Source organism: Mastigoproctus giganteus, chromosome 11 (assembly GCF_048544385.1).
Source record: "Mastigoproctus giganteus isolate SK-2022 chromosome 11, ASM4854438v1, whole genome shotgun sequence".
NCBI classification, from domain to species: domain Eukaryota; kingdom Metazoa; phylum Arthropoda; class Arachnida; order Uropygi; family Thelyphonidae; genus Mastigoproctus; species Mastigoproctus giganteus.
The window spans coordinates 164,478,206-164,505,290 of record NC_143585.1 but is presented as its reverse complement, the minus strand read 5'-3'; the positions used below and the strand labels follow the sequence as shown (position 1 = coordinate 164,505,290).

The window sequence follows — 27,085 nt, the reverse complement described above, 5'->3', positions numbered from 1 at the left end:
CAAAGAAAAAAGGTGCAAAACAGCACCGCGAAACGTACGAACCTTGTTGTTATGGTCGAAACACAACTTTTTACTGAAAAAATGAAGAATTTTCCTAGTCGCGCAACCCAAGTTCACAGGTGGAACCAAAATTAACCTGAACAATAAAATACGGAGGAGGCGGAAAGGTCAGGGAATGACCACCGCATATCCACGGAGCAATATGGCCTTAGTTGCTAATGCTCCTAAAAACCAAATAACAATAACAAACAATAAAATAACAGTCGCAGATCGACGGCTATTTTACACTCAATAAGCCTGAACAGCACCAACTTGATTTAGTGGAAAAGGGGTGTATAAGCAACAGCCTAAGAAAGAGGAAATAACCATTACACCCATTCAAAATGCTTCGTTGCACGAAAACTTAAGAATTTTCAATTTAATACAAAAAAATGTTGCAGATAGTTTTACAATTTTGCAACCAGAAACACTCATTTTTTAGCGACGAAGCTCTGCAACATGTGGCTGTAGAATTTCAAAACCGATACAATAAAGATATTTCTGACTACTTTCCACAGCAGCTATTAAATTTAAGGTCATCTTTAGGACAAGAAATTTTAAAAAATTAATTCAATTCGAGACTTGTTTTAATTAAAAACACGTCGTTATCTGCATTTGTTACAGACGTTATAACGGCATGTTTTAAATTCTTGACCTAGCCATTTACTGTGGCTGGTGCTGAAAGGAGTTTTTCAAAATTAAAACATATTTAAGGAACACAATAGGCCAAGATTGACTTAGCGATTTGTCCGTCTTAAGCATAGAAGACGGTGTAGCGAATTCTGTCGATTTCAACGAAATTATAAATATTTTGTCGACTAAAAAGGCTAGGAGACGAAATTTTCATTACAGTTTAAAATATTTGTTATAAAACTTTTTTTTGTGTATATAGACAGGATTTAACATATACAGTTGGTTACTTATTACAATTATTTGTTTTAAAATTACTCCAAAACTATTATATGTGCGTATGTGTATTTTTTTACTGCGGTGTTTATTTACGTTTCTCTATATTTTATTATGTTTTGTTTTTTTTTATTTATATCTGCACATAATACATGTCATGTATATATTTATTATTGTTACTGAGGTTTTATGTTCATGCATATTTTAATTCAAATCTTATTATTTATAGATATTATTCATTTATTTAAGGCTTGAAATTTTGTTAATGTTGAAATTTTGAAATTTTGTAAACTAACTACCTAGTTAGCTTTATTTATTTCGTAGATATACAGTAATTTTTTTTTCACCGATCACTTTGTATGTATTTCTGTTGATCTTAATCTGTAATTAGATATTGGGTTTTGTTTTACAATAATAAAAAATAGGGTTTGATATAAATTCGACATTTATTTTTTAATACATCATTTATACTTTCAAGAATGTATTGATTATATTTATTAGTGTCTACAGAAGGCAGAGGAGGAATTATGATGGTTTCAATTTTTTAAAATCTTCTCGTGTTTATATATTTTACTCCTGTTTTTGCAATTTTCAGAAATCTAGATTTTAATTGATGTATCACAATGTCTGTTCTTGCATAGTATATATCAACTTTAAACCGTCTTTCAGAATCCTGAAGTCGTTCGTCTTGAGCTAAATCTTCTAGGGCCGTGCCGTGCTATGATACAGAGAGGCGGCCCCATCAGGCGGCACCGTAAGGGGGCGGCATAAGCAGCGAAATCAAAATACAATTTGAACCATTCAATAATTAAAAACTTTACGCAACGCAAATAAAAACTCAGTGCCGCCCCAATCACTTCCAGAAGAAGTTGTTGAAGAGAGCCAAAAAATAACACCATCAGAAGTTCATCAAGAGCTAGGTAGCAGTAGCAATGGCAGCCAGCAGATATTAAACGAAATTCCTTCTGATCCTGCATTATGGAATGCTTTCTGCATGTCATCTGAAACTCGTCAAATACTGGTTGAGAGGGGTCCACATCAAATTAAAGAATTCAAGTTTCCTATTAATAAAGGAAGACTTAGATTTTCGCCCTCGCATTATCTGAAAGTGTTGAGCAATGGTGAAGTCGTTCAGGGAAGTTAGTTGATTTACTCTGTTACAAATGATGCCGCTTTTGCTTTTGTTGTATGTTATTTGATAATTCGTCTGCTATTAGTGACTGGCCCAAAAAAAAGGCTATTCTGACTGGGGAAATCTTATAAGAGCCCTCACAATACACGAAAAGTCTGTAAATATCACAGAAATGCTTTTAGAGCATGGAAAGAATTGGACATTCGATTAAAGCAGAAAAAAAAACTATTGACGCTGAATATCAACGAATTACGGATATGGAAATTCAGCATTGAAGAGGAGTTCTAAAAAGATTTATGTCAATAATTAGACTATTGGCCTCACAATGCTTAGCTTTCCGTGGAACAACTGAACATTTGTTTCAGCCTAATAACGGAAACTTCCCAAAGTTGGTAGAATTGCTTTCTGAGCTTGATCCAGTTATGGAAAAACATATCAGGAAAGTTCAACGCGAGTCTGATAAATGGTCTGTGACTTATCTAAGCAATAATATACAAGATGAATTGATAAATTTGATGGGAAATGTAATTTTAAGCAAAATTGTCGAAATCACAAAAATCGCTAAATATTTTTCGATAATCACCGATTGTACCCCAGACGTAAGTCATATTGAACAGCTCCCATTAACAATAAGAGTTGTCGCTTTTAACTCCATTCAAAATAAATATGAAATTATTGGTTTTCTTTATTTATTGGTTTCTTTATTGGTTTTTTTTAAGCTTTATTGGTTTTATTCTGACACATTTGGAAAAGTTAGGTTTAGAGTTAAAGTGGCTTAGAGGACAAGGCTATGACAACGGAGCTAATATGAAAGGAGTAAGAAAGGGTGTACAAAATATTAATTCTGTACAGTACTTGAAAAATATCCAAGGGCTTTTTATGTGCCCTGCACATGTCATTCTTTAACCCTAGTTGTGAATGATGCAGCGTCTTCTTCTACAGAAACAACAACTTTTTTTGTATTGTAAAAGAACTTGACACTTTTTTTTTCTGGTTCTACAAAGTGTTGGGAAGTGCTAAAAAAATACGTTTCACAATTAACTCTAAAACCATTGAGTGCTACTAGGTGGTCAAGCAGAGCAGATGCGTTAAAACCTTTACGATTTCAACTTTGAGAAATCTATGATGCATTATTGCAAATAATGGAAGACGTCAACAGAGATGCAGAATCTAAAGTTAAAGCAAGAGGGTTAGCAAAAATTATTAAAAATTACAAGTTTACATGCGGTGTAATTCTTTGGCATGATATTTTATTTGAAATAAATTCAGTCTCGAAGCTATTGCAATCTGTAACTATAAATTTGTCAGATTGGGTAAGGATGTTTTCAGAAACCATACAAAAAGTGAAAAGTTATAGACAATCTGGATATGATCAGATGAAAATTGCTGCTAATGAGATTGCAGAGAATCTTGAATGCAGTACAGAATTTCCTGCTGAAAGTGAAGTTAGAGCCAGAAGGAAAAAACGTCAATTTGACTATGAAGAAGCTGTTGATGAACCCTTAACAGAGGAGAATAAATTTAAAATAAACTTTTTCAATTATATTCTGTACATTACCCTTAATTCTCTGAATGAACGATTCACGCTTCTGGAAACCCATAACAAAATTTTTCAGTTTTTATATGACATTTTAAAACTCAAGGATATAGATGACAAAACGCTAGAAAATTATTGCACCAGTCTCCAGTCAATACTTTCGGCCAAAATTGAATCAGATATAAATGCAAATGATCTTCAAGAAGAATTACGTGATGTATCCCGAATGCTACCATATTCTATGAAACCTTTGGATGTTTTAAATTATTTGTGCCGAAATAACTTAATTACTTTGTATCGAAATACTGTTGTAGCTCTGAGAATTTTATTAACACTCCCTGTCTCTGTAGCTAGTGGGGAAAGAAGTTTTTCCAATTAAAATTAATAAAACACTACGTAAGAAGTTCAATAAGCCAAACAAAACTTAGAAATCTGTCATTAATTTCTATTGAATCAACATTGGCTGTCACTCTAGACTACACATCCCTAATTAACTAATTTGCTAAAGTTAAAAGGGTAAAACTGTAGTAGATTGTTGTAGTTGATATCATTATTTTAAAGTAGTTTATATTTTCAAAATAAAAATAGTATTCATACATTTTGTGCAGTTTTTTTTTTTTAAATCACAATCGAAGGTTATTTTAAAGATAAAACATTTAAGGGGCGACATTACGAAAACTTGCATCATACTAAGAAAATCTACCGCACGGCCCTGAAATCTTCAAACATTATTTTTAACTTTCCAATGCGTTTGTTACTAAAATTTAATTTTATTCCCCAAGATCTTGCTAAAGAAAACGCAAAACTTTTACTTCCTTCATAATTATCTCTTAGAAAAACCACAGAATTTAAAGAAGCCTCTAAATGACAAATTGCCTGACCGAGATCTAGATTTTTTTGTTGCTGTAACTTTGAAGTTAAATTAATTGATTCCAATATTTCGGAATTTAATACCAAAAAGGAAAACAAATTCTAACGTTTCCATTTTTTTCTTTTTTTTTTTTTGCAAGCCAATTGTTTTTTTTAGACACTAATATTATTTTTGTTAACGTTTTTAGGACATCTGTAAATGTATAGCGCAATGGTAGTAAACGATCAAATCTTGATGACCAACGCGTTGGACACAATTTCTTTAGAGTAATTGCTGATACAGCGCTATCATTTGCATCTACATTCTGTTTCTGATTCAACAGATTCCATCGTACAATACTATCCGCAAAAAATGAGTAAATATTTTCAGTTATGTCATAAAATAAAGACACGTCAGCTACTTTTTTCACAGCATCATTAATTACTAAGTTTAAGTTATGCGCCGCGCAATGAACATAGTAGGCATTTGGAAATTTTTGTAATATTCTTGGTTGCACACCGCTATATGACCCACTCATTGTTGCGGCACCATCATATCCTTGACCTCGGCAGTTCTGTAAATTTGGATTCTATACAGTAAATAATCTCACTTTCAAATTTGCTAGCTGACTGATCTTTTATACTATCAAATCCCAAAAATCGCTCATTTATAGTGATTTCTGATGGTATATCATTTTCTGTTTTCACAGTAACATTACGAAATGTTTCACTCATCTGATCAGTTTTTGTGATATCCTGGGTAGCGTCCATGATTACGGAGAAAAACGGCGCAGACTTCATTTCATCAATAATAACATTTTTGACTTTCTCAGATAAAAGACAAATAATTTCGTTTTCAATAGTTGGACTGAAATATGTTGACAAGTAATTCGTTACGTTTCGAAATTAATTCCTTTAATATGGGATCACAGTTTGATAGAAGCTCAATTATAGACAAAGAAATTCCACTTTTTATATTTTTATCATTCAGATTTTCTCAGTGACCTCTGAATGCCATGCTGCACCTGCTTAATACTAATGTAACGTGAATAATGCGTTTAAAAACTTGTCTCCAGAATTTTTTTTCTTTAGTGATACTGGTTACTAAATCAGCATCAATTTTTTTATTTGTGTGCCAAAGATCGTATGTTACACGAGAAGAAATGTGAACAGAGGAAGCTTCTTGTGTTTTAATTTTATTAGATAATTTTTTCCAGTCAGATATGGCGTTTATCCAAGATTTTTTTTTTATCTACATTAGAGCGATCTCCAAATAACCAACATGGTTCACAATACACAAAATCTGATTTTTGAGAATAACATAGCCTTGTACTTTAACTTGTACTTTAAGACCAGCTTTTGTTGTTTTACTATAATAAAATTCAGAAAATGACCTCGACCTATTATTTTGTACAGTAATCGGAAAGGGACCTTTAGGTTCGCATGGACCTGAAGCTATTATCATACATTTGTCTGCATCAGAAATATTTTCTGAAAAATTTGCACTGTCTGTTGGATACTGTTCCGAAGTTCTTGACATACTGCTTCATTTTCCATAACTTGGTGGTCTTGATCGTCATTTGTTCTTGCCAGATCCAATGAAGCAGGGCGATCTTCACTCAATTCAGCTGGTACATTACGTGGATTGGCTTGCGGTTGTCGTTGGAAAAAATTATCTATCTTCTGCATTTTGTTTAATTTTTCGGTGGGTTCCCTTACTTTTTTTCTTTTTTCTGCACTATTTATATACATGGCCAAACATTTGCAATTTCTGGAGTAGAGTAAAAAAAGAACGATAACTGAAAAAGTATGCATGTTTTACCATAAAGTTTCAGTCGTATTATTTTACTTTTAAAACTAAGAAATTATTTATTTAAAAATTATTTAACACCCCTTTAATAAAAAAAATAATTAAATTGTTGTTCTATAAATAAAAATGATTTAACAATCCCCATTTAAAAAAAAAAAAAAAACGACTAAAATTTTTACTATCGCCCGGTATCCCTCACCGAAAATTCAAATGAATAAAATAGATATTGTTATTTTTGATACACATACTGTGTTACAGTGAAACTAGGGTAAATAATTACTATTTCAATAATTATATTAATAATATAATGATTATTGAAATGGTATCAAGTTACATTGACCAAATGATCTTTAAATATTTAAATTATAGGGGAAAAAATGAACATTAAATTTTTTCAATAGGTATGTGAAACTTCAGGGTTGCACCAATGTAACTTAAATTTTAAGTACAGTATTCCTTAAAAAATAATTCCACTCATTTAAACTGTGTTCAAATACTTTGCCCCGTTGTCATCAAATATTTCAGTAATCCAGTGATTAAGTCACTTGCCTGTGAAAAAGGTTGACTTCATTTCAAATCCAACCAAATTATTTTTAAGGAAAAACCCCGTGACGCCATCCAGCAAGGAAATTTTAAAAAAAAATTTAAAAAAATGAAGTTCGGCGAGCGCAGATGATTATGGGAGAGAGAGTGGGAGAATATATTGCGCAAAGAATCATGGTAAGGTCATGAGAGGTCAAGTCAGGAAAGAATCATGAGGAGCGCGTGATTGAAGACGTCATAACCCTCGGCTTGAGGTTTCCTGATGCGACGGTGGCACCCCTTAGTGGCGACTGTCCCAATTAAAATCGAATCAAATTGTTTCGACACCGCGCCCTCTAGCGGAGGGGAGTGGTTAGCCACCTGCTGAGAAATTTTGTTAAAAGTGTTTCGGCCTACTGCGCAACCGAGCGGCTGCTCATATGTGATACGCTTTCACTGGGGTGTTATATTTGTACTGTATGCTGTTTTATAAGAGAATTGCAATAGATCCATATTAATGGAGTTGTGTATGTTCTTAAAGCAGATTTTGGAGTTGGGTCTGAATTTTGTTCCTTTGTTCATCACCTCTTCTTGTAAGGTTTTGTCTTCAATAATTTTAAGGTCGCCATTAAGGAGTGTTTTGTGATGTGGGTCTATATAATTTTGGTATTTCTCTTCATGGCAGAAACAGGGTTTATCTGTTGTGTCCATATCGGCTACTGTTTTTTTAGTCATGATGTTTCTGAGATTAACGTGGTCGTAGACCCGATTTAGAAATTTACTTGTGCAATATTCTTTGTTTATATTTTCAGGGTATACTAACCCGATTCTGAATTTAATATCTTCTAGAGTGTGATTAAGATGTATATTTTTAATAGATGTTTCATGGTATGGCTTGTTTAAGGATTTTAGCTTACTATGTTTTAGTCCAAACAGGGTGTTATGTATGCTTTTTATGTCAATGGGATCTGTATCCCATTCTGTTAGGATTCACTCAAAATTGTTAATGTTATGGGTTCTAGTCAAGAATACAGTACTTACAGTATATGTACTGTATTCTTGTTTAATTTTATAATTCCTCAATCCATTATAATTTATGTTTTTTGTTAATTGAAATATTGCATATGTACACTGTTTCTTATTGAAGTATGTAAAGTTTCTTCCTATCTATTGTTCAATCTATATGGGTAGAGGGAGTTGGGTCTGAATTTTGGTATTGAAGAACAAAAGGTTCTTCTAGTATGGCTAATATGGCTATGGAGATATTAGTATGGCTTCTAGTATGGCTAATATGGCTATGGAGATATTAGTATGGCTTCTAGTATGGCTAATATGGCTATGGAGATATTAGTATGGCTTCTAGTATGGCTAATATGGCTATGGAGATATTAGTATGGCTAATATGGCTATGGAGATATTAGTATGGCTAATATGGCTATGGAGATATTAGTATGGCTTCTAGTATGGCTAATATGGCTATGGCGATATTAGTATGGCTTCTAGTATGGCTAATATGGCTATGGAGATATTAGTATGGCTTCTAGTATGGCTAATAGTATGGATATTTGTATGGCTTCTAGTATGGCTAATAGTATGGATATTTGTATGGCTTCTAGTATGGCTAATATGGTTATGGAGATATTTGTAAATTTGTGTTTTTGGAACTGTGATAGGAGATTCAATCTCCTATTACAGTTTGCTGTCTTTTATGTAAACTATCCTGTCTAATTAAAATTTTTAAGTACATATAATTTACTTACTTTATTCCAAAAAACATTTTACACCTCAAGTTATGACCTAAAGTTAAAACGTCTATTAAAAATATACAGCTTAATTACACTTTAGAAGCAACCTAGCAAAACTGGCATAGAGATTACAGAAACTTGTATGTATGAAACATTCTTCTAGTTTGGCTGTGTCTGATCAAAGCTCCTGAGGAAGTAGCAGATATATGACCAAGAGGAAGAACGTTAATTCTCTTTAATTTCTTTCATTTCTCTTTAAATTCTTTAATTTCTCCAATTTCTTTAAATTTTACATTAATTTCGATGTGTTATATATTAATATATATTTATATGTATCTATGGTATCTTAGGCTATCTATTCCAGGGCTAGTGTATAGATAACTAGTGGGTTGGTTAGGGTCACCACAAACCTGATGCTCCCATGTAGAACCAAATTTAATAATAATTCTTATTATTAAATTTGGTTCTACATGAGTTTATATGTACTAAACTTGTACCAAGTTTAGTACATATAAACACTGTGCACGTATAATGGCTAATTGTTCCTATGCAAAAGTATTAACATAGCACATACTAGCTCCATTAACACTCCTTAATGATTAAAAGTCATCAGACACAACTCCAATATTTTCGCTACTGAACGTACCATGAAATGCTTATCAGCTACAGGGACTACAGTAAATAGTAAAAATTCAATCAATATTATTTGGGTAAAAGCATTCAAATTGAAATTATAGATCTCTTAAACATTGCTATTAAGAAAAGTATTGTAAAGAAGTCAAAAAAAATGCAAATATTATTCTATAATTGTCGACTGCACCTTAATCTTTCGCACACCAAGCAAATGACAATAGAGTGCGCTTTATAAATATAGTACGTGCTCCAAATCATGAGGGAAGCTATGTAGAGATCTATGAGCATTTTTTTATTATTCATAAATATTAACGATAGCACTGGTAAAGGAATGACAAGCAAAATACTGTATTTGAAGTTTTTACAAAAGTATGATCATATAATTCTCTACTAATATTCATTGAGCGCATTAAAATAAAGTTTTTTTTTTTTTTGCTATTCGATAAGTGTCACCTGTCAATTCAATTTTAAATTATCGGACTGATGCGTCTGTCCATATATATACTAAGTTAGGCAAATAACAACGAAACCCAATTCAGAGTTTCGTAGTTTAACTTCGTTAACAATATACACAGCAATTACCAGCAAGGACATGAAGCGATACTCAAAAACGGAAAGTTAATGAACCTAAAGTATATTAAATGACCTAGATGAGTGTAGAAAAAAATAATTATTGAATTAAATTAAACGATAAATGTTACCTACCATGAGCAGGGTATTTAGTAATACTAGGAAGGCAACCTGATGACACCTGCAAAACAAAAATTATCATTTATCAACTCAAGCGAATTTTTAATATAATAAGTGAAATAGTAATGTACAGATTTCGAACCACAAAGAGCATTGATAAGATAAATTTCGTAATAATAGCATATTGGTGTGACCAAATATCATTCCTATAATTCTCTGCTAATATCAATTTTCTGTTGGTATGTAATGCTAGGAATATGCCCTAAGTAAAATTACATGCATATAATGATTAATTCATAACTATTATAATAGTATTAACGCCAGATATCTACAACACCAATTTGACAAACACCAACCATCAACTTGAAAATAAAGTAATAGTTCGCTTCTTTATATATCAACATGAAACATAAAATAAATAACATTATATATCGGATTTCACATGCATAAACGGATGTGAAAGTTACACAAAGTGCCAGTAACTAGAAGGGTGAGGAAAGTAGAAAAAGAAGAATAGGTTTGTGAAAGATGAAAGAATGTTAATATCCTAAAGGATATGATGAATTAAGCAAAATTATGGGCTGAATTACTAAGCCAATAGAAAATGGAAGAACTGTAAAGTGAAATTAGTACATAAAAATACTAATAAAATGCAAATAAAATGAAAACATGAAAGTGGTATGGCTATCATCAGATATGGGGGGGGAACTTATTTAGAAAATGGTGTAATATAGGTAAGGTATATATGCTTGATCTGATTGAGCTGACATAAATATTGATACATGATCAGGTATTTCATCCGGGGACTACACCTAATCATGTATCAGGAACTGCGTCTCTATACTTGTCCAGAGTAGTAGAAGAAAAGTGAAAGGCCAATGGTCAGGCCACACCTTGGGTACTATATACAGGTCTGGAGGCCTCATTTCAAGAAGGATGTAGAGCTGCTGGAACGAGTACAGAGAAAGGCAACAAGATTAGTGAATGGAACAAAGGGATGCTCTTACGAAGAAAGGCTTAAGTTTTGCAAATTACAGTGTCTGGAGACTAGGCACCTGCGAGGTGATCTGATTGAGGTGTATAAAACCTTGAATGGTTTGAGCATGCTCAATGCTGATGGGATTCTGCCTCTTGCTCAGAATAATCACCTGAGAGGGCATAAATTCAAATTGAGGAAAGACAGATGTACGATACATGTGCGGAAGTCTTCCTTTAGCCAGCGGGTAGTTTGTTGGTGGAACAGACTTCCATCCTTTGTTGTGGAAGTTGATAGCCTTAATAAATTTAAGGCTGAGTTGGACAGGTACTTGGAACGAACGGAGGAGTAAAATAGAAGCATTTTTTTTTTTTTTTTTTTTTTTTTTTTTTTTTTGGCTGATGGTGCATAAGCTTGCTTTCTGGCATCTTATGCCTCTACTAATGCTAATGCTAAGCAACGAAAATTAAATTGGCACATTCTAAGGCAGTATGGACAAGGTAGTCCCAACATAGTGTAATTTATTGAGATAAAAATAAGGATCAAGTTAGAATAAATATGTAGAATTTAGTGTAGGATTTAATTTCGAGGATGGGGAAGGAAAAAAGGATTATTTTAAATAAATAAATACCAAAAATATCAATAGAAGTAGGATATTAACATGATCTTTATTTTTACCTAAATAAATTACACTGCGTTGGGACTACTTTGTTCCTACTCTATTAGCATGTGCTAATTTCATTTTCGTTGCTTTTTTTTTTTTTTCGGCCTTTCACTTTGTTTCCTGCTGCACCGTCCACATGGTGCAACAGGAAACGTGATTCATCGGACCAGGTGACCTTCTTCCAATCAGGTCCAGTTTCGATGCTCGCGTGCCCATTGTAGGCGCTGTCGCTGGTGAACCATGGTTAGCATGGACACTTGGAGCGGCCGACGGTTATGCATTCCTATTTTCAGCAGGGTTCGATGTACTGTGTGTTGTGTCACATTACTCCCGTCACCAGCATTCCAATTACCGGCTAGTTGCGCCACAGACTCCATTCTGTTGCCACGTACCATCCGGGAGAGCCTTCGGCCACCTCGAGCATCGATGAGCCGTGGTAGTTCAATACCTTGGAGGCGGTTCGTTGGTTTCCCTCCTGGGACCACTTTCGGTAGGTACTAACCACGGCTGAACCGTGAGCATCCCACCAGCCGTGCCGGTTCGGATATGCTCTGATGCAGTCGTCTGGCCATTACAATTTGCCCTTTGTCAAACTCGCTTAAATCCGCTGCCTTTCCCATCTGAAGAACAAAAAGTAACACTGACTAACAGAGCTCAGTATCAGATGTTTTTTATAACGTGTCTCGACCCGCGAACGCTTCGTAGTTCACCTGCAGTTGCTTCGATTTGCCTAACGACACGCTGGTCAATGTTTTGGCTCTTCAGTGTATACTACACACCTTTTCTACCACAGAAAATGTGGAAACGGAGCAATAAACCAGATGATTAAATAAAATGGCACATACCACTCCAACAGTACTGAAGAACCTTTTTATCATAGAAGAATTACAGTCAGCTATCAACCAGAGTAAAAAGTGGCACTACCCTGGGCCTGATCTCCTAGAGCCTGAAATAATAAAACAGGCTGCCCAGCCTAATCCCCAGCGCTTCCTCAATCTATTCAACAACTATCTCGCTGCTGGCAAATTCCCAAATGACGGGAAATTAGCAAACACACGACTAATATTAAAGAATGCAACCAAACCACCAAAACTCTCTGGATCCTGCCGGCCAATTGCCTTACTGCCCGTCCTCAGCAAGATATTCGAGAAACTTCTCCATCTACACTGGTAAAAACCTAGGGACCAACACTATTTCTAAAGGTTTCTACCACAAAATGAAACGAAACAGCCTGTGCCGATTTGCATAGCTGTGGCCATTCAGTAGAAAGTTGGTGCACATGCAAAAAGTTGAATCGTGATGAGAGGGCTAACATAAAAAGATAAAAACAGCAGTTCAGTAGTTACGTGCAAATTACTGAATAGTCAGCACGATTGTTACAGACTTTCGATTGCTTTCATACAGTGCTACAGACAACGAAATGGCCAGTAGAAAACGTCTGGATGACTTTATCCGGGGTCGAATAATTGGGAAGCTCGAGGAAGGTCGAAGTGCGAGGAGTGTGGCTGTAGAGTTAGCTAGCGCCCATAGAATCGTCTCACGTGCGTGGTCGGCCTTCAGAACGATAGCTACAGCTGTTCCAAGGACCAGTGGTGGTCGTCCACGAAAAACAACGCCGAATGGTGACCGCTATATACCCCTACAGGCCAAGAAAGACAGATACCAGACAGCGGGATCCATTGGAAACCAGCTGCACAGAAGCACAGGACGCAGAATATCGCGGTTTACTGTGGTCAGGCGACTCCACAAAGATGGACTGTTTGCCCGATGGCCAGTACGCTGTGTCCCTTTAACACATGCACCGTTTACAGTGGTGCATCAAACACAAGGACTGGACAGCACAGCAATGAGGTAAGGTACTCTTTACTGATGAGAGTAGATTCAGTCTCACCAGAGATTCTGGACGTCAACTGATCTGGGGAGAGGTTGGCACAAGGTATCACCCCACAAAAATCACTGAAAAGGAAAAAGGATCGATATGGCGGTCGAGGTGTTCTCGTCTGGGGAGGCGTTATCTTGGATGGACGTACAGAACTCCAGATACTGGAAGGCGGTACTGTAACCGGTGCACGCTACTGTACTGAGGCTTGCGCATGCTCAATTCTGATGGAATACTTCCTCTTGCTCAGAATAATCATTTGAGAGGGCATAAATTCAAACTGAGGAAAGACAGATGTAGGATAGATATGCGGAAGTTTGCCTTTAGCCAGCGGGTAGTTGGTTGGTGGAACAGACTTCCATCCTTTGTTGTGGAAGTTGATAGCCTAAATAAATTTAAGGCTGAGCTGGACAGGTACTTGGAACGAACGGAGGGGTGAAATGGGAGCGTGATTTTTTTTTTTTTTTTTTTTTTGGCTGATGCTGCATGAGCTTGCTTTCTTGCATCATATATCTCTACTAATGCTAATCTTTCCCCATGTGTGCCTGTTTCGAGGTGTCATTGGCCCCGAGTTCGTATTTATGGATGATAGCGCCACACCCCATCGCACTGCAGCTGTTGATATGCTTTTGGAAAGTGAGGATATTGTTCGTATGGATTAGTCTTCCTCGTTCCCCCCCCCCACCGATCTAAATCCCATCGAACACACATGGGTCGCTCTGGAGAGACGCCTAGCGTCACCGTCCATACCCACCAGAAAAGGTTTACTAGCTGAAGATGGCGCTGACAGAGGAATGGACGTTGTTACCGCAAGAACTTATCAACGACATTGTTCTAAGTATGGACAGGCAGTGCAAAGCCTGCATCGGCATTAGGGGTGGCCATATCTCCTACTGAGAACCACCTCTTCCATCTTTGGCAGTGATGCATAACATATCACACTGCACAGACACGACCCACACACTTTCAAGTCTCTGGCTTGACACTGTATCATGGCAGCCAGTGCTAGCCATTTTTGAATAAAGTTTCTCTGTACCGTTTTGTTTCCGTTTTAGTGTCGGTGTTGTTTCCCTCATCATTTCTGTACCTCACGAGGTTCCTTTAGTATGCTTTTCCCATTACCAGGCCACTCCTATGAGAAGTTTTGAACACCAGTGTAAGACTACGAAACTAAAACCAAACTATTATTTTTAGGCCACCCGAATATGAAATTCATCTTCCGTGCTGTGCATCTTATGTCTGTTAATTGCGTGTGAAACTGGGGGACGAAAACCCCCAGTTTCCATATCCATGGGTTATAGCAAGGATGTTGTGTTGGGACAAACCTTGCTATCTACGCCTGAGACCGACAAATTCAGCCACGGAGTGAAAAAAGCCCATTAAAGTTCTTGGCGTTATCGACGGGATTCGAACCTGGGCTTTTCCACTCGGTGTAGGGAGGACTATCCATTCACTACTCAGGAACGAAGAGCACGTCCTTTTACAGGAGCAGGGAAACTACAGGACCTTCACCCACTTTTCCCAGCTGCTGTTTACAAGATGAAGAACCTTTTTACCTCCCTAAAGAAAATGACAAACCATAATAGGACTAGGGCCCATCCTTTGGACCCAAATATTGGACATGACACACAATTAAGTTAACATCTTGCGACGTACAGAAGGGCATTTAGCGCTCTCTAGCCCGCACTAGCGAGGTACCTTTTAATTCCTTCCCCCGGCCAGGGGAGAGGAACTTGTTCTCCCTCCCCCACCTCTCCCATTTTCCTTCTGGTGGGGCACGGGCATGCTCCACTGCTTGAAGGGACCATCTATTCTATCAGCCCTTTACTCCCTTTTGCTCCCCCATCCTCCCTACCCTTCTTTCACTTCGCACCGCGTCTGCCCCACACGTCCAAATTTAATTTACATCAAAATTCTTGCCCGACCTGAAAGCTTGACATTTCCAGCGAATAACAGCATCTATAGAAATTTCTAAAGCTACTGGCAAAACAGACCGCGTTCATATTTTATTTCTTAGGTCCTAGCCACTGAAATCTCAGGAAAGTTGGTGGCAGGATCTGTCAAAATAGATTTATCTTAATGATCGGCCTCCCCGTGACTGGGTATGGTAACGTCGGGTTCCACCAGAGGCGCGGCGGCTAACAGATCGGAAGAACAAGAAAGCGAAGCAAGAATAATTCGGACAATTGAGATGGGCAGAGATTGAATCCACCAATAACTGGAATTCTGCGAGAAAAAAAAATAATTGGGGTTTGGCAGAATATAAGCGGAAACGGACATCATTGAAATTGGAACGGAGGCCACGTATAATGTAAAATGAAATGAAGCCGTGTTTGGAAGGTTTAGATCTTATCTTATCGCGGATAAGTCTGTTCTATTATTTTGACAATTCGTGGTGTATTCGGAAGTAAGACGGGTAGCGAGGACAAGCTGTACGGAGTAATGAAATTTTTGTGTATGGCGAACACATGGTAAGAATATACCTAGCTGCTTGATATAACGTGGCCTGGGCAATGTGTTGTTCCCACATACACACTGCTCTACTCGGACTCCCTCCGGTCACTCTCTGGCAGGGAGATTATACACCAGGTGATCCGGAAGCCTAGAGATTTACCGATAGGTTTGGTTCGGTGGACTATGTAGTGACCGGCCTGTGAACACCATTTTAGAGCTGTACCGATCATAACTTGAAAAGACACCAATCATATGGAAGACATCAATCGATGGAAGAGATCGGGAGGTTGCCGTAGCTTTGCTCTGGAGACTAAACATAGATTTCACCACTTCAAGCTTCTAGTAAGCAAAGTGGTGGTATTGCACCGGTTTGAGAGCCTTGTACCACCTAGTATTGCTTGGTGTGGTGTAGGCGCCACACCTCAGCCCCTGCTTACGTTGCTTTTCACCTGGGTGGTCACTTTCAATATATGCTAGATGCCGTACTTACAAATGTGGGTTATACCCAGGATTACTAACAGTCCCGCCATTCTGAAGATACAAGCAGAGGATTTGGCTCTCACAGACCGATCGAACTTTGTCGAAATTAGTTCCACTTGACTCCAGTGTCACTGAATATTAGTTCATCAGCATTTTAGACTTCCAGGTAGCAAGCACAGCTTGGTGTACCTGAGAGAATGTTTGTGACAGCCTCAAGGACCTCCGTTTTTGTCCCTCAATATAATTGGATAGATTCCATCCACCCCCGTTTGCCTTTTTTTTTTTTTATGTCCATCTTCAACATTTTATCCTCCACTTTAATCTCAGTTATCACAAAGTCATTTAATTCCTCGTTAAAATTTGACAAACTTCTGTTGATAACGGTGTTTAAAATGTGGAAATTTCTGCTGACAGGGGAATGGCTTTGGATAAGTTTAGTGTGTTGTAAAAATTGAGTGGATAGTTAATAATTTAAGGAATTTGAGAATGTGTAGTATAAATACCTTATGTAGAAGATGCATAAGAGTTCAGTAATGGAAGTGTTAAGAATTTTAAGTTCTACCTTATTTTTGTATATTTAATCCCCCCCCCCTTGTTTATTCTTTTTCTTTCTTATTCTTTTCCCATCTGAAATGGGCTTACAGAGGCAGTTTTTTTTCTTTTTTTTTTTTTTATGTCATAATCTGATAACTTTATCCATCCTACCTAATGGATCCAGCCCACCTTCCCGTGGTGCGGACGTGTACTCAGAGCAGCTTTCCAGGAGATTGCTGTTTCTGGGTAGCCAAGCGGCCAGCACAAAACAAAACAACACAACACAACACAACACAACACAACACAGCTACATGACTGGCCTATTTTTAGAGAGAGTGTAAAATTACAGTGATACGAGGGGGATTTGAACTCTGACGTTTTTGGAGCCGCCCTTAACAATAAAACATGCCCACGTCGATGCTATTGGCAACAATAGCATCGACGGTTGGGTATCATAACCCACACGAACTGCAGTTTTCGTGTTGTCATCCAGCTTTTGATAACCCAATGATCCGGCCCCTTTCCCTATCCCGAAATTGAACATAACATCTCGTTATGCGTCTTACAGCCCCTCTCGTTAGCCGGGCGTTCGCTTATGGTTTTGTTTGCCTACTAACGAGAGGTATGAGAACACAGGTTTTATATACGTTTTATAGCACCTTTAGTTTCGTACGTCAGGACGATAACAGACACGTTATCGGACGACGTTCTATAGCACCTTTAGATTCGAATGTTAGGACTGTGTCAGACATGTTATTTGGACAACATTCTACTCCGCCTATCAACTTGACACGCTAACTGTTTATGTCCATATAAGTCAGTTATTCACGCAAATATTCAGATAAATCCGTACGTTAGATGGGGAAGTTTCAATGATAAATATCTGTTTTGTCTTTATTCTTTTCTTTTTTCGTAAAGATTTTCCCAATTTTTCTTTAATTCTTTTTGAAATGATAAATTTTGAAATTACAGAATGATCTTAAACAAAATGATCTAAAGTTGCGGAGAGCCTTTCAGGCTTTCCGTAACTTTAGACTTCAAATCGAATTTGCCAAAAGTGTTGCACGACTTGCCTTCATTGTGAAATGCGTTTAGGATGGAATCTGTAACTCCCGTCGTTAGTCGCTGTGAGCTGTTTAGTCTCGTTGGCAGACACCCTCATATGGTGGGGAGGGAATAGACAGGGAAGCACACCTTTTCTAGCTGAGCTTTCGGCTGATGTGAAGGATGGGATGACACTTCAGAACAACATATGCTCGTCGGCCATTAGAGGTCCGGCAGGCGACCCTTTATAAAGTTCCGACTATATGGAGTGGCAATTCTCCATCCACTGAATCCATGTTTGTGTTCAGGACACGTGAAGAAGCACTTCAAAATGCTCGCTTCCTTTTATCCACTGTCACAATCTGGTTTATTTTGAAAGCAAACAATGTGAGAGCTTTTCGTGAACCCAAAGCTAGATAAAATACGTTTATAACAAATTCAGAAATGAAGGGAAACGAATATTCATCAAATTCGTGCTTGGTCCAACTACTTATCATCATTGTAATAAAGAGGCTAGTGACTTTTTATTTTATTTTATTTATTTATATGGTGCATTATCCCATTGGATAAGTCTGATCGGAATTTGATTTCGATCAGACTTTTCGTTGCAATCAGATTGCTCAGATATTTCATCTTTATTCAATAATATTTTTAATGCAGAAAAAGATGTCTCTCATTGTTCTGTCAAAAGTCATCTTGGAGATGAATTATACTTGTACATAGTTTGGAAATTTGTGACATTGACATTAATGAAACATTACGTGAGTAATCGTAATATGTGAGAAAAAAAATATATATATTTATTTAAAAAAAAAAAAAATATATATATATATATATATAACGACTACACAATACACACTGATCAATTCATTAAACTTCAATTCCAGATAAAGGTTGTTAGGACACTACAAGAAACAGGAAATTGTGTATTCGATCTTTCAAATTCGCACTAAACTATAATATATGACTAAGAGTATTCGGATCTTTATTTATAGCCCTTTTTGCGGGTGCAAAAAGGTCAAGTGTTCAAGGTATTCAAGTGTTGGCAATGAGGGAAGCGTGGGCCCTGATCCGGGCATCCCAACCTTTCAACATCATCATTTACACAACAGTCCTATATTATCTCTGCTGTATGGAACACAGTGAGTGGTTATTTTATTAGGTATACAACCTAATAGCGAATAGGGTCCCCTTACCCCGTAGAAGTGCATTGCTGGATTCGTGGTGACGTGGACTGAACGAAGTGTTGAAAGCATGTCATAGGGACGGTCAATGTTGATTGCATTGTTTCCACAGTTTCCGTGAATTGGATAGTTACGGAACTCTACTCTAAAGACCTCGGTCAACGTCATCCCACAGGACCTCAAGTGAACTAGGATCTGATGAAGCCATTGCAGTAGGCTGTATTCATGTTTCTGGAACCACTCCTCTATTCTAGCCTTGATATGGCGCGTTCGCTGGAAGAATATGAATGGAATTGTTTCCGATGAGGCTCTTGTTTCCAATCAAATTGCTTCTTGGTCGGATTGGTTTCGGCGAGGCTCTTCCAACAGGATAATGGCATCTAAATATTTTTCGGTTGGTATTGAGGATCCTAATGTGCATCATGAAAATGCTCCTCACAATCAATCACAGAATACAATTTGCAGATATATTACATAGGGCTCAATATGGCTTAAGCCATATCAGCAATTTAAACTGCTGGTACTCTATTTAGTCTGTTACATCAACAACACCAACAATTCTACCCCAGTGTCGGTGCCGGTACTGGCTAAATAATACATGGTCGGCGTGGTAGCACAGTCGTATTGTCACTCACCGTCTTCCCCACACCGGATGGAAACGGCCCAGGTTGGAATCCCGTCGATGGCGTGACGGGATGCGAACCCGGCTAAGTTAGTCACCCTCAGGCGTAGATAGAAAGGTTTTCCCTGGAATCCCGCGTTTTTCGTCCAGGAAAGCAGGAAAATAGACGAGAGAACACACGCAATTCACGAATATTTGGGTAATTGAATAAATATTACAGGTGATCCTAGTGTGACATTTTTTAAATGATACAAGGAAGTGAACTTTTCTGCATTTTCCAAAAGGAAAAGGAGTAAAGGGAAAAAATATATATATATATCTCATTCATACTGTACCCGTCGCCAAAAAGCTGCTATATAATTTAGCTTTGAACTTGACCAAACTATCAGCCTCGACTACTGTGGTAAGTAATTCATTCCCACATGCTGCTAGAAACTACACTTCATGAGGTCTCAGCCTTCTGTCACTACCCAAATTTTGCATTTGTTTCCCTTGGTTCTTCTCTCTTCTACTTCTCTCCTGCATTTTACTGATTCCCTTCGGGGTATTATGATAAAGTCCTGAAGGGAATCAGCAAAAAGTGCACAGAATCTAAATCAAGACCTTCAGGGTTCTTTCAGCGCACCGCTTTCCCAAGACGTGTTTCTAAGTTTCCCAAGACGTGTGTTTCAGCCGTTGTGTTCTAAGTAGCGTTTCACAGAGGCATCTATTATTAACAGCCCCGCCAACAGTTGGTCCCGACGGATTTCCGCTCTTCATTCTCAAAATTTGCAGTGCCTACGTGATCGAACTTTTGCATAACATATTCAACCGCATTCTACAGTCTGGTTTCCTACCAGTACCTAAAACTAACAAACCGAATGTCCTAAAAAGGCCACAGAGCAATCTCCATATCCTGCGGGCTGCTGAAAGTCTGAAAAATCGATGCAGCCCATCTTAGTCAAACATTGTTTCAGCAGACGACCACAGCATCTTCATACTGTTATTCCTAGAAGGTCCATACTGCCTAATCCCTTAATGACCAGCTGAGCAATCCAAAAAACCCTAAATACTAAGAAACAACTCGAAATTGTATTCCTGGATATAGAAGCAGCTTGTGACACACTTTACACAAGAGAGTTGGTGAAAATTTTGAAAAATTACTTCAGAATCGAAAGAAACCTACTTGTTATTCTAAACTAACTTCTTAACAACAGGAAAATTATCATCAAATATAACAATACATCGGAGAGCACCATCACGACCTCTGTCGGCATCGCACAAGGGGGAGTTCTTTCCTCATGGCTCTTTGCCACTGATTTGGAGCCCTTCCTTGCGAAGCACCCAAACTTCCTTTCATATGATGACAATCAAGATGCTTGTCACAAGCATATTGAGATCATTTTCGCTGGATCATCTTGATTAGTTGACCCAGCAAAAGTATATGCAGTCGCCTCCAAAACACAACGTCCTGGTTGAACTTCAGAATTATCTACAATGTCTCATACTAAAGTTGAACCCTTAAAGCAGCTCAGATGACCCTCACAAAAAGGAAGACAAAGAATGAAATTACAATGAAAATCAACGGGACCGTCGTTGAAAAGGTAAACTCTCACACCGATTTGGGACTGAAGTGGGACGACAGACTAACCTTCAAAGACCACCTCAAAATGGCCAGGCAGAAAAGGCTTGCTGCTCTCTGGACAATCCGAGAGGAGCTGGTCGGTCTTAGGCTTCGAGAGTTCATCTTGGATTACGTCCAAAGAAATTTTATCCCCGTACCGCTCTATGCATCTGTGGTTTGGTCAGGGGCCTCTCCTGCTCAACTCAAGAGATTCCTTGGGACAGAGTACTTGCTCCTGAGATGGTTAAACAAGGTGATAGGCCACCCTTTTACCATCTCTCGGAGCGTGCTCTATGCAAACCTCGGCCGGAAACCGTGGGAAACCATCATCAAGGAGAGGAACCTGCACACATTGGCTCAACTCCTTTGTGGCCGAATGGATTCACCCGACATCTGGGAAGTGACAACAAACTATCGGACTATCCAACGAACCCGGTGCAGTGCAACACCTTGTCCACGATCTTCACTACAAAACCTGCAATACCTAGGATCGGTGTTTCCGACAAATACGGTCGGACCGCATAACTCCCTCGGAATCGATGCCTCGGCTTTCTGCATTTCGAAGCGCTACAGACAAGACACCTTGAAAGAACTGTACAAAGTAGAAGTATTGGGTATATCACCTTCAGTTTTGAAATTTCAATGTTACATCATGTCAGCTTACTTGTAAATACAATGTGTGTTCATATATTTTTTAAACTCAATGTGTTTATACATTTATTATATAATTTGAATATTTGTTATGTACACCCCTCTAGCCGAACCAGCCCGTTCCGCGGGTGCACACTGATGTGGAAATAAAAAGATGTTAATAATAATATTAATACCCCTTACCAATCTGATTGCCCTGCTTTGAACTCTTTCTAGCTCTGTACCTTACGCCCTAAACACAACATTGTTATTTGTTTATTGGGCCAAATTTTCTTCGGTTATTAGCTTTCAGAGAGAAAAAACACGTATCCATAGTTTACCGGCCGCAGAGTATGAAGCATGTCAAGAAACAATCTTTTAATGAATAAATCAATAACTTCATTTTAATCAATCAATTACATCAGTACCTTCAGTGAAAGAAAATCAGAATGAGAGAAAGCTGTTATGCCAAAATTGGGCGACACTCCTTTGGGATACGGTGCGACACCAACTTTGGAAACCTCTGGAATTAATGCTAGGCTCACAAAGGATGTAATGAATTTGAATAAATATAAGGGATCTGGGTATGTCATGAAATGTATTTATAGTCTTTATAGGGACATCAGAAACATGCAGTCTCTAGGACACAGACGTACAATTGGAATACGGTAGTACAATATGTACAAAAATGGCAAGCTAATGGGAGGAGTTATGCTTTTGATTAAAAAGTACATAAATTTTCAAATACAACCGTAGACACGGGTTGTCAGTGTAGACAAGTCATAGATGCAATAAACGTTATATAGCCCACTGTGACAATTGGAGCTGATGGAACACCTTATTTCATTTTACAGTGCATTGCCTATGAATCTGTTCATAATCAATCGAAAAAAAAAAAACCCAAAGTATTATATTAGGTAATCTGTTACATATACCCATATTTGCGTCTGTAAATTGCGTGTTCTCTGGTCGATTTTCCTGTTTTTCTGGACGGAAAAAAACCCGTTTCTGGGGAGAAAACCTTGCTATCTACGCCTGAGACAGAGTAACTCAGCCACGGAGTGAAAACCATTCTGCTACTCACGTAGACTTCGTAACCAATTAGTGTCCCTCTTCAACGAGTTTTTCCGCCACAATGGATCTGATATACGAGTATAATAAATACCATCTCGAAGACTCTTCGCCTTAACAGTGCAAATCATTATATACCATGCTTCCTCCCGTTTTGCACTCCTTGAGAAAGTACTCCTTCTTAGACTCAACAAAAAACAAAAAACAAAGTACTACCTATTCAGCAGATATCGTCTGACAACTCACTAAGGAATTAGGAATGATGACTCATCTGACAACTCATTCAAACCTTAAAAAAAAAAAAAAAAAAAACGGTATGTCACTGACCTGAAGGTAACTTCTGACAGCATAGGTGTTCCTCTCCTTCTCAACGAGCAATAAAGATATAATATTAAGGGGGAGATGTGCTGATTTCACTCAGATCTCTACAAAATAAGTCTCAACAAAATGACAGTTAAGAACCAGGGAATAATAAAATTCATCAACTATGGAATGCCTAGGAAATGAAGTGTTACCTGGACTCCTTTAAGCTGCCTTAATCATTCGTCTGACAATCAAAGAGGAAAACATGATGTGCTGTGCAGACGATCTAAAGCTGCTAACCCAGATCACACCAACAGATGATCACGGTACAATTAAGTAATAATTTTATTCCAAACCTAACATATTAACTTTATTTTAGGCAGCGTAGTACTAATAAGTGAAAGTTACTGAATTGTTGTCATTCATAAACGACGGATGAATCTAAAAGTTCTAAAAAAATTCACTAAGTAGTAAATGTGTTTCCTACAATCTAATTCTCCATTATAGATCGTGAAACCTAGAAAGTAATACATCGCTTTCTGTTGCTTTTTGCTAAATTTGGCCATGACTCAATAGACAATTCATGTATAGGTGTTCTTCTCCTTCTCAATGTGCTAGAAACATATTAAATATTAATGTGGACGTGCTGGGGTTCAGTAAAATCCCTTCTTCAAAATAAGTGGCTATAAATGATATCTAAGAACCGGTGGATCGCGAAATCCATCAACTGTGAGCACAATAACAAGATCGCTAAATTTGTTCATCAAAAGAAGTGGGCAGTTCCATGACAGAACAAATTTAGCGTTATAATTTGAGCAAAATAACTTTTATGGCTCCACAATCAGCTGGTTTCACACGAGTATACGCGTAGCGAGATACGCATATCTAACACACCAAAAAACCATTGCTGATAGTGAAGCCTCCAGATGATACACAATTCGAGTATCATCTGGACCTCTGTGTCAGGCGACGCAAATCGACCAAAAAACACATAGACATAAGACACACTGCACGGCAGATGAATTTAAATATTCGGGTGGCCTAATATAAGAGTTTTTGTGTCGCAGGCGAAGTTAGCGATATCCAGGCGGCTGATGTAGATCCATTGGCTATTGTACCATTCATACGGATGATTCTGTATGAATGGAACAATGCTCTCCTTCTAAAGTTTTCTTTTCTTGTTTTGCCATTTTAATTTGTTTTACTATTTTCGAACTTGTGATTGATGGAGTCTTTGATAACGATAAATTCATTGCTATTGTACACAGTGTCCCTGCTTTGTGGATAAAATCCTATAGTGATTATGCAAGCAAAGTGAAGAGGGAAGATGCATGGAAGAAAAGTTATGTAATATATGAACCGCGAGGAATTTGCCACGTGGGATTAAGAAAAGAGAAACGAAGTTGGTAAGTTTCCACTAATTAATCGCATTCAAGTAATGTCAATAAATTTACTGAAATACATTTTTGGGGGTTCTGGGGAAAAATAATGTAGCCACTGGTTAAAGAAGCATCACAGGGTCATCTAGACCAGGGGTGGCCAGATTATTTTATAATGCGATCTACTTTTTTTCTTCAAAATGTGACGCGAACTACCATCTCAAGAACTTCATTGCATATGGTTAAAAAAGTTAATCAACATATATTGAAAAATGTTGTTCATAAATTTTAAAATTAAATATAATTCAGAATTCTTATTTTAAATTCATACGTATTTAAATTTTTACTTTATGTGAAGTTTGTGTCTTCATGTCATCAGCCAAACTTTCAAAATCAGGGGTAAGGCCAACCGTAAAGAATTTTCTGAATGCAAGTCCGTCCGTAAGAATAGAGCGATTCTTCGTCGTTGTTTGTTTCAAATACGAAAAGGCCGATTCACATAGATATGTGGTACCAAAACAGGAATTTAAAAGTTGATGATGATCTGGCCTTTAGAAAGATATCGTTTCACAATGTAATAATTTCATTTTTAAGTAATATTTTCTCCATTTGAAAAATCTCAGCGATTTTTTCTGAAATTGGTTTCGTATCTAAGTCGACATTAAGAGGATAAGAAATATATTGAACAATGTTTCCAATTGTTTTAAAATCACTGAATCTGGTTTCAAAATCATCCACAACTTACTCAATTTCAGAAACATTTCTCACTATTAAATTCAAAAACAGGATATTTTTGCAAATGATATTGCATATTTGCAAAATCATAGAATTTTTTTTCTTTGAAATGTAAATATCAATTTTTGGCAATGGCCAAAAATTGATATTTATATGCAGAAATACTACTAATAATGTCACCCACGTTTTTATTTTTTTCCTTTTAATTCCAAATTCAGATCACTTATTTTACCGGTAAAATCTGCCAAAAAAGCCAGTCACACAACCACTGTATCTTGTATCTGCTGATAATCATCTTCCCTTTGATCAACAATTTTTTTAATTTCATTCAGCAAATTTCGAAATCTCTGTAGAAACTTACTCCGACTCAACCACCTCACATCTGTGTGTAATGACAGATCTGGTTCATTTTCATCGAGTTCATTTTGAAAACTCTCCTTTGAAGAGATTGTCCTCTGATGGAATTCACGATTTTGAAAGCTAATGCCCATAGCACTAGGAATAAAACTTTTGCTGGCTAACACTTGTTGGTGGATGATACAGTGGGGCAACTCAAAAAATTTGGGAATTCATCATCCTTTTGGCACATTGCGATCAATCCAGTAAGATGCCCCGTCATTGCTTTAGATTCATCTGTTGTTATTGATACGAGCTTAAAATAGTGGTAATTTAATTGTTCCATACAATTTTTGAATTCGTTAAATATATCAAGACCTCTAGTTCTTTCTTTATTTTAACGAAACCATACCCAACAGTCCTTCTCTAGTGGCACAATCATTGAAAACCATACGAATAAAAACGAGCAATTGAGCTGTAGCACTCACGTCTGTAGATTCATCCAGTTGTAAAGAAACGACACACAATTAGAAATATGAGCACGCAATTGTTTGCCCACATTTTTACTCATTTTTTCGATGCGTCGCATCACACTATTTTGAGATAATTGCAGATCTTGAAGAGCACTTCTAATTTCATTTTTGTTCTTAACATTTTCAAAAAGAGAATTTATTTTTAAAAATGCGTTTTTGATGAATTTTGACCATCAGTCATCTCTTTGCAAACAAATATTTATTTGTTTGCAAAGAGATGACTCACTTTAAATGATGCTACAATTACCGATTTCGATTGACTAATATGTAGGTTAGTGCAAATGCATCATTTTAACATAGCTATCTACCAAAGTAGTTAAACTAATTAATTAAATTGGCATCGTTTTGGTTATATCTCATATTGTGGCTGCCTTCATGAGTTGCCATGGCATTGTAATACCTCGAATAAATAACACTTCACCAGTGGAGAAGACTATTGTTATTTATTCTCAGCGGATACCACCACCCAGACGGCACCGTTTCAAAGCTTGTTGGCTCCTCTTCGGTAGGTGAAGTATAACTTCATAGCTGGGTTATGAAGCTTTGATACGGTGCCGTCTGGGTGGTGTTATCCGCTGAAAATAAACAATAGTCTTCTCCACTGGTGAAGTGTTATTTATTCGAGGTAGTACAATACCATGGCAACTCGTTGTGAAGGCAGTCACAATATGAGATATAACCAAAACGATGCCAATTTAATTAATTAATTTAACTACTTTGGTAGATAGCTATGTTAAAATGATGCATTTGCACTAACCTATTAATTAGTCATTCTACCTCGTAGCATTAGGCCTT

General features: G+C 37.2%; 1 protein-coding gene across 1 annotated transcript in view; it reads right to left on the bottom strand.

Annotated features, from left to right (window-relative positions):
* LOC150078550 (fibroblast growth factor 18-like) overlaps nt 1-27,085 on the bottom strand; it is a 465,725-nt gene that overhangs the window by 421,680 nt on the left and 16,960 nt on the right. The window contains exon 2 of the mRNA XM_090385216.1: nt 9,879-9,924. Coding sequence (XP_090241342.1) covers nt 9,879-9,924 — 46 coding nt within the window. The remainder of the gene's footprint in view (nt 1-9,878; nt 9,925-27,085) is intronic.